Raw genomic sequence first — 9,547 nt, forward strand, 5'->3', positions numbered from 1 at the left:
AAAAAATTCCGTTTAAAGGCTTCTTTTTGATCACTAGCCGTCCCCTGCCTTGCATTGCTGTGGCCCAGTCTGCATATTTGTATTTTGTATGTATATGTGTATATATTTGTGTATATGTGTGTTCGCGTATATGTGTGTGTGGTTTTGCGCATGCATTGTAATGTAATTTTTGGTTTTTGGCTTTTAAGTCTTGTCTGCTGTGTTTTTCAGTTTTTTATGAGTGATGGTCACTCGTTGGCCTTATATGTGTATTGTATCCAAATTTTGTGTCAGTTCGTTCAATGGTTTTTGAGTTATGTTAATTCCACAAACAAACATTACATTTTTATTTATATAGATAGCAGTACCTTAAAATATATAGATATTCGTTACGTTTTTGTTCAATTGAAGCCATTTGATATCTAAATAGAAATTGAATTCTGCAAAGCATACAGATATATACTAAGACTGCCTTATTTTTTAATTGAAACCTATTTCCAATTAATCAAGCTTGCACAATACAATTAAAGATGCAAAATAGAGCACACCTCATCCTCTGATTTCTGCCGGAGAGAAGGAGTTGAAGAAACTGTATCTTCTATGTTCAGTTATTACACACGGCAAAGAACTGTATGTGCTTACCATTTTGAACCTCCTGTGTGTTTCCTCATATTTTCAATCAAGTTATTACATACTGGAAATATGCATAAGGGAAATTATTCTACACAGTTTATGGTGCACCATTGCTTGTAACAGTAATTGAAGTACCTTTTCCACTTATGAAAGTACTAATGTTATTTGCTTTTATTGCTTTTCTTGATGTGATTATTTATTTAGGGTGTTTTGGCTTCATTAAATTATGTTTACTATAAGAACATCATAAAAATGTATGAAAGCAAAACAGCCAATGCTACCCTGTGACCTTTATTGGAGAAATCAAGTGTTATTTTTCACATCCAAAGTTAATACAATAAAATGGGAATAAAGAGATAATCCCCACAATGAAACAATGCAATTTCCAGATAACATAATAATACACCTGGACAATATGATTTCATAAATCTTAGTTCTAAAATTTGCATGAACTGGGTATTATGGAGCATTTTTCGGATTCATGGTAGTTCCGAATGAGTTCCGAAGAGAAGGGATACATCTGTTTTATTTGGTAAGAGCAGAAGATAGCTGCTAAAGTAAGCCATAGAGGGTAATTGAATCCAGGCTCCCAAACCTTGACTTCTGCAGTCCAGCTAGACTGCAAAAGTTTGTAATTTACATGGCGGAATATTATTCCATACAAAGGAAATTCATCATATAATATGTTAAGCAGAAGGATTCCCACCTAACCTTTCTCTTGAAATGCCATATTTCTAGGGGATGGGGTTTTGAGTAAATACAATTGTATGAATGCCCCCCTCTTGATTACACATTTTGAAGTGGAAAACACAGAGGGCCCTTCCACACAGTCATATAACCGAGGGTGCATCCAGAAAGCCCCTTTATTGCAGTAACTTCTACAATTAAGAAGGCGCTGTCCAGACGACGTCCTGGACAATCCCGAATTAATTTGCCACAAACCAGGAAAACTGTGCTCCAGACCCCAGAAATAGTGGGTTTATCCCATGCCATTCAAGAAGGCACAGAATAAACCCACTATCTAACTAATTCGCCACAAACCAGGAAAACCCTGGTTTGTAGCGAATTAGTTAGATAGTGGGTTTATTCTGTGCCTTCTTGAATGGCATGGGATAAACCCACTATTTCTGGTGTCTGGACCACAGTCCAGACACCATTCCCACAGTTTTCCGGACTAAATTAGTCTGGAAAACTGTGGTAATATCTACCTCTCCCCCCAAAGCCCTTTGAAAGGTTAAGAAAAGTTACCTGGCCTCCAGTACAGTGTTGCAACAGCTCTCCCAGTGTGTAGAAATGACGTGCCAGCAGAGTGGGGGGAGGGGAGGAGTGATTTTCTTCCTCGCTCCCCTTCGCTTTCCTAGTGCGTAATTTCTACATGCCGGGAAAGTTACTGCAGGACTGTACTGGAGGCCGAGTAAGTTTTCTTTACTTTTCAAAGGGCTTTGGGTGCTTTGTGGGAAGGGGGTAGGGCTCCCAGATGTTCTCGCTGGCCAGTCCCATGAGAGCATCTGGACACCCACCCCAGAAAGTGCGCACTTTCTGGGGTGGGTGCGGACAGGCCCCCAGGAACATCTGCGTTTTTAAAACTGGGATAACTGCCTATCTGGAACCGCCCCCAGAATATCAAGACAGAAAACCCCACAATATCTGTTTTGAACTGACATATATCCCAATCCAAAGCAGATATTGTGGGATTTTATTCAGCTGTTTGGAAGGGACTAAAGTTACAAGCTCAACCTCAAGACTTTGGACATTGCAGTACAAGTTGGATTTCATCCTTGAGCTATTTAGAAGAATACTGCTGCCTCTTTAAAAAAATAAAGAAACTCATAAACTCCATCAGCAAGCCAATGTGCTATTAGCACTTCACTTCTATCCTCCCTTAGGATTGGATTAATCTTTTCGTAAAGGGCCCGTGGCACCAAGATTTGTTAATTTTGGAATATTTGGGATCCCCTCAAAACATGTGCCAAAGTTTTGTATTTTTTACAACATTTTGGAACAAAAACACTTTGTAAGGTCCCCAGAATGCAGACTCAGGGGCCTTCCACACAGCTCTATACCCCAGAATATCAAGGCAGAAAATCCCGCATTCCATGAGTGTCGACTCTGACAACCCAGTTCAAAGCAGATATTGTGGGATTTTCTATAGGGCTGTGTGGAAGGGCCCACAGAGACATCTAATCAAGCTAAATGCCCACAAACCCAATATTATCTTATTTGGGTTGTTGTGATTTTTGCCATAGATGTGGGCGAAACGTTAGGTGGGAATGCTTCTGGAACATGGCCACACAGCCTGGAAAACTCACAACAACCCAGTGATTCTGGCCATGAAAACCTTTGATAATACATTATCTTACTTACTCCAAACCTGCAACAAAAAAGTTGAAATTATTTTGCAACATTTTGTAACTAGAATTGTGTATTTTGCAACAATCCAAGAAGGGAAAAGTGGAAGTCTCAAACTAGTAAACCCCAAAATTCCAACATTTTTTTTCTGTGGCATTCCTGGAAGAAACTTGACTGTAGCAAAATACAAATATAGCAAAATACTATATTCCACAGCACACACAATCAATTTAATCTTGGCTGGCATAACACATTGACATTAGTGGTCAGAGGAGGCCTGAGAGCAGCTAGGCAGTGTCCCATTGTGATTCTGCACCCAGATGCAGATGAAACTTGAGAAGGCTGGGATAGTGTGTCTTCTTTGATAATATCCTCACCCTTCTCCATCCACTAAACATGCATATGAAGGAAAGATAAACTTCCTGCAAAGGGAGAGCAAACTTTACATTAAACAAAGTGAGGTAGTCAAGCCAATAACAGAGAAAGGTTTAGTGTATGTATATGTAACCTCAAGTCACATGTTGATTTGTGATGGTCTCATTAATTTCATATGGTTATCTTAGGCAGGGAACACACAGATGTGGTTTTGCCAGTTATTTCCCCATAAATATAGCCTATAGCATTTGACATTATTCATTGGTGGTCTCCTGAGAACAAAGCAGATCTGACTGGTTAGCTTTCAAGATCAGCCAGCATTTTTCAATTAAGATTTTAGAAAGAAATCAATAATTGGCATACACTCCGGAATAAGAACATCCAATCTCTCCAAGCTTCAAAATATAGGATGTTGTCATTTCGATCCCTTTCTCAAAATCCGTAAGAAAAATACATTCAAGGGCTATTTTTGACTAATGTAACAGTTTCATGTACGTACTTGGGAAATACTGCTGTTTTCATATTCTTAGTTTACAGCGGTTACATTTTTGTATAGTTAAATATTGTAGAAGCCGGTTTTTTATTTATGACTAAGATAAATATCTTAGCAAACAATCCTGTGTACCATTTTTACCAAATCCAATTGAAGTAATGGCATGCAGTGTTCATGCTTCTAACGTTTGTCATAAAAGAGGTTCTTAGCCTTTCAAATTGGTCCAAATTTGCAAAGCAACATGAACAAAGATTTTGTGGGCGGTGGGGGTATTTCTACAGCAGAAATAGGTACACCCTTTGAGAAAAAGTCAACGTTAGAAAAGGAAACATTTGAGAGTCCATCATATATCCCCCTTTTACATATTGTTCTTCATTTAACCAAATAATAATAATATCTCGTTTGCTGTGACATACTGTGCTTTTGTGCCATAATAATAATAATAATAATAATAATAATAATAATAATAATAATGTGGCTCACAAATGAATGTGGCTCACAAATGGAACTTTGAAAAAGGAGACGGAGGGCCTGATTTTGGCAGCCCAAGAACAAGCCATTAGAACAAATGCCATCAAAGCCAAAATTGAAAAGTCAACAACAGATCCCAAATGTAGACTCTGCAAGGAAGCAGATGAAACAATAGATCACATCCTCAGCTGCTGCAAGAAGATTGCATAGACTACAAGCAGAGGCATAACACCGTTGCTCAATGATTCATTGGAACTTGTGCCACAAATACCATCTGCCTGCAACAAAGAACTGGTGGAATCACAAGCCGGAAAAGGTTACAGAGAATGAACATGTCAAACTCCTCTGGGACTTCCGGATTCAGACAGACAGAGTTTTGGAGCACGATACTCCTGACCTCACAATCATGTTAAAAAACTAAGTATGGATTGTCGTTGCAGTCCCAGGTGACAGCAGGATTGAAAAGAAACAACTGGAAAAGCTGATATGATATGAGGATTTAAAGATCGAACTGCAAAGACTCTGGCACAAGCCAGTAAAGGTGGTCCCAGTGGTGATCGGCACATTGGGTGTAGTGCCTAAAGACCTTGGCCTGCACTTAAACACAATCAGCGCTGATAAAATTACCATCTGTCAGCTGCAAAAGGCCACCCTACTGGTATCTGCATGCATTATTCGCTGATACATCACATAGTCCTAGAGACTTGAGAAGTGTCTGATGTGTGATCCAATACAGCAGCCAGCAGAGTGACCTTGTTTGCTGTGTACTAATCTTGTTGTGTTTCAAATAATAAAAACAATAATAATAATAACAACTTTATTTTTGTACCCGACCTCCGTCTCTCCAAAGGGACTCGGGGTGGCTTACATGGGGACGATCCAAGTCAACATAGTTAAAATAATACATTAAAATTCATAAAAACAGCAACAAGTGAAATAAAACAATGGCATAACACAATATAAAATAACCATCAAGCAGACAACCAGTAACCTGAGATAGCAACCATGCAGAAGAACATCAACAGTTAGTTCAAAGCCTATCCTCTGGGTCTGCTTTCTATAAATGTTCCCAAGTGGTTTGGAAAATGTATCTCTGTTTTGAACAATTTATCATGGCAGATAATACTGCTAGAGTGTGGGAAAATGTAATAAACAGGAACCTTAAAAACCTGTTTGCTTTAAACAAGAAATTCATTACACAGTTGTAAATCAAGGATATTCCTTTCTCTGCCAGTGTGTCATCTGACAGGATGGAGTCAGAGATAGGGAGGAAAGGGGTCTTCTGTGGCTACTGTGATTTTCCACTTACAATGAGTGGGGTTTTGGATATCCTAATTCAGTCAGTTAGTCAGTCAGTAGCCTTTATTTTAGTCAATAAACCTTCAGCTGAAGTCAAGTAGGAATAAACTGCAACTTTTGAAGTCAAGTGTGAATACATTACAACATTACAACAAGTAATTACAAATTACAATATACAAAATTTGAATCATAAATAATATCAAGTTCTGACTTATGGTGTAACGATAATAAGTAAAGGTTTTCCCTTGACATGATGTCTAGTTGAATTTGATTCTGGGGGTTGGTGCTCATGTCCATTTCTAAGCCGAAGAGCCGGTGTAGACACCTCCCAGGTCATGTGGCCAGCATGATTGCATGGAGCGTTGTTACCTTACTACTGGTAACTATTGATCTACTTACATTTGCATGTTTTCGAACTGCTAGGCTGGCAGAAGCTTGGTCTAACAGTGGGAGCTTACCCCGCTCCCCGGATTCGAAACACCGACTTTTTGGTCAGCAAATTCAGCAGCTCAAAGGTTTAACCTGCTACAAGTTGAGTAACTGTCTTTATATCATAGGACTAGTTAAAGTTCTAGATTAAGTCTCCTTAGTGCTCATTATTCCTATTCTACCGTTACAAGTTGTTCATGAAGCACTTGCGGCTTTTGGCTACTGCAAAAAAGAATTTGGCCACCTGCTCTGTCACCTTTCTGTCAGTGTCACACAGTAGGTATCTAAGGTACCATTTTAAGGTTCTTCCAGGACACTTGGTAAGTAAAGGGGATATTATCCCTTTGAATCGACCCACTAGCATGGCTGATTTGATTACATTGAATCTGGCTCTGCTAAAAACATGGTGAAATTTTGGGATATTTAAATTTTCCAGATATTTTGCGCCTCCCAAAGAATTGAATGTTAAGCCTAGACTCGGTGAGGAGCATGTGGAACTCACCAATGTCACTGAGGCCTGTTTACTTATATCACTAATTCATTCAGCTATTATCTTCATTGGCTGTTTGTACTCCATACTCCTCAGGAAATTATCTGAAAGACCCAGCTGCCTAAGTTTCTCATTTAACCACTTTGATATGATGGGATTTGAAGAATTTTTTTGAATCAAATATATATATATATACCGCTTCAGGCCCCTTATATACACTCTCAATCCAGTATCCCTAGAGCCCTCCTCCAGGCTATTGATTGCAATGAAGCTGTTCCTGTTTCCAGTTTTAAAACTGTGGAGGGAACACAGTTAGCAACAGCAAGCAGTTTTCTGAGAAACCCCGATAGGACCTGTTCTACTGGAGATGAGAAGCCTGAGATCCAAACCGGTATTGCGTATAGTAGTTGGGCCATTACCTTTGCTTGGAAAACCCTTATCACAGCTGGTATATACTGACCACCTTTTGTGTAGAAAAAATGAATTATAGCTTTTCCCCTGCATAGAGCACTTTGTACTGCCATTTCTTGGTGACATCTCTAGGATCCAGAGGCCTGAAAAGTAAACCCTAGGTATTTAGAGCTGGATACTTGTTTTATTGGGTTCTCTCCTATATACCAGTTGTACTTAACTCGCTTTTTAAAAAAAAAGAAAATCATGATTTTGGTTTTATTATAGTTTATGTTTAACTGTTTGGGTTTTTTTTGTTTTGTTTTGTTTTGGTTTTTTTTTTTTTTTTTTTTGCAATATTGGTAAAAAGCCCTCATGGCTCGCTTTAATCCTACCAATAAGAAGACAGTGTCGTCTGCATACAGCAGTGGTCCCTAATCTTTTTGTGATCAGGAACCACTTGATTAGGGACCACTTGACCAGGGACCACTTTGCTCAGGGACAACTTTCAAACATTAGTACAAAAAGGGTTACTTTTGGTCAACTTTAGATTTGGTTTGAGATGCTGATTCAGAAAATTGCATTGGATAGACCACATCAGCTCTAGTTTCTGATACAAAATATATGCCATGGTCAGCGACAGGAAAGAAGTGGCAAGTGGTGCTAAAGGAGTGGAAATAAAATAAAATATATAAAATAAAGAGGAAGGAGCCTTGCGGACCACATTTTCATTCTCGTGGCCCACTGGTGGTCCATGGTCCACAGGTTAAGAACCACTGGTGTACAGCAATATGGGTGTGTTTTACTGAGCTATTTATTTATTTACAGTATTTATATATTGCCTTTCTCACCCCTGGGGGCAGACTCAAAGCTATATATAGGCAAAGAAGGAATTCTGGCAGAAACATTCCAACGCCTTCCACAACAAAATCAAAGGGGAATTATTGACAGACTGACATTATTACGGGTAGTGCTACTAAGTAGGATGAACAAGGGGGTAAACATTCCCTTCAAACTAGAAGACTACATAGGAGACTTGTTTGAGAAGGGCATGCCCCATGGGAGGGATAGAGGTGGGCAACAAACAGAGCCAGTGTGATAACTGACTATTTAAGGACAGAGTAAAGAATGAACCCCCCCCCCCCCCACACACACACACATACACACTCAGTTTCAATATAAGAATTTCTAAATTAAAGTGGCAATATCTCTAATTTTTATCACACTTTTTCAACCTTTAAATAATTGCATTTTAGAATCTGGTTGTATAACTGATGAAGTCTTGACTTTAGGCCACTGTTTTATTATGTTCCTATTCTTTTTTTTAGTATATTTTGTATATTAATTGCTTTTTGACCACTTATTTTTACCTTTTTTTTTTTTTTTTTTTTTTTTTTTGCTAATGACTTTTCTAAATGTCTTTTTTTAGCCCAAAATTGCTGAAGACAATTTAACCTATGCAGAACTGGAACTCATGAAACCTCACCAGGAAGCAAAAGACGTTCCTGCTATGACTGTCTATGCTCAGATTCTCTTCGAGGAAAACAAGATATAAACATAATATTAAAACACGTTTAAGCTTTGCCATGCAGTTTGTATATAAAGTGCCATACAAATGTGCTTTTGAAAACTTCCTCTCCTGTTCTAATTTTATAGATTTGAATTGTATTTTAAAGGGACACATTTGAGGCCAAGCAAAATCATCCCTTTCATTTTGCAGCTGGCTGTATCACTTGCTTTTGTTTTTATGTTAATATTGTGTTATTTATGTTTTTGTCATCAGTTACCAGAGGAGCAAAAGCTCACCATTCTCATCTTAACCAAAGGGCTAAATCAGAAACACAATTTTGTATTTTCCTTATATAATTTGCAAGTTCAGAAGGGAAAGGCTTGTCAGAAATCTATTATCATTTGGGAGCTGTTGTCACTGGGTCATGACAATTCCCCCTGGTTTTTTGAACATTCGAATACTGGAATAATACTATACTTTATTTATATTCTGCTTTATCTCCCTGAAGGGACTCAGAGCAGATTACAGAATACATTTATGGCAAATATTTAATGTCATTACACAATTAACAAAGACAGACAGTATATAGACAGAGGCAAGGCTTCCCTCTCTTTCTTTTCATTTCTGGCATTTGGAAGCTATGCTCGACTCGGCCAAGGAGAGCCTGTTGCCCGCGGACGCCTTGCCAACATGTCTTCAGGGTGCCTTTTATCTCTCAGTGAAAGCGGTACCTATTTATCTACTCACATTGTTGTTGTCAAATTGTTAGGTAAACAGAAGAGCTAGGGCTGATGGCGGGAGCTGCCAACATTTCAGTCAGCAAGATTTACTGTAGCTGGCGGAAAAAAGACTAAGATCCCTTCTACACTGCCAGATAAAATCCAGATTTTCTGCTTTGAAGTGGATTATATAGCAGTGTAGACTCATATAATCCAGTTCAAAGCAGATAATGTGGATTTATGGCAGTGTAGAAGGGGCTTAAAAGATGGACTGAGAGAAAATATGGACTATCCTTCATGCAGTCAGTAGTGTTTCATATTGTAATATTTATTTCTCATCAAGACACCACCTCTTTTAGGTGTGCCTGAGTCTTCTTGTGTTTTGATTTTTATAAGGAAAGGCCATTCAC

At 38.5% G+C, this 9,547-nt stretch overlaps 1 protein-coding gene across 1 annotated transcript in view; it reads left to right on the forward strand.

Annotated features, from left to right (window-relative positions):
* The window catches only part of VSTM4 (V-set and transmembrane domain containing 4), a 42,755-nt gene extending 33,540 nt beyond the window's left edge, over window positions 1–9,215 (forward strand). Inside the window, exon 8 of the mRNA XM_060769319.2 lies at window positions 8,338–9,215. Within this exon, the coding sequence (XP_060625302.2) occupies window positions 8,338–8,463 (126 nt within the window). The 3' untranslated portion in view covers window positions 8,464–9,215. The remainder of the gene's footprint in view (window positions 1–8,337) is intronic.
* Window positions 9,216–9,547: the final 332 nt, after the last annotated feature.

The sequence above is a fragment of the Anolis sagrei genome, chromosome 3, assembly GCF_037176765.1.
Source record: "Anolis sagrei isolate rAnoSag1 chromosome 3, rAnoSag1.mat, whole genome shotgun sequence".
Classification (NCBI taxonomy): Eukaryota; Metazoa; Chordata; class Lepidosauria; order Squamata; family Dactyloidae; genus Anolis; species Anolis sagrei.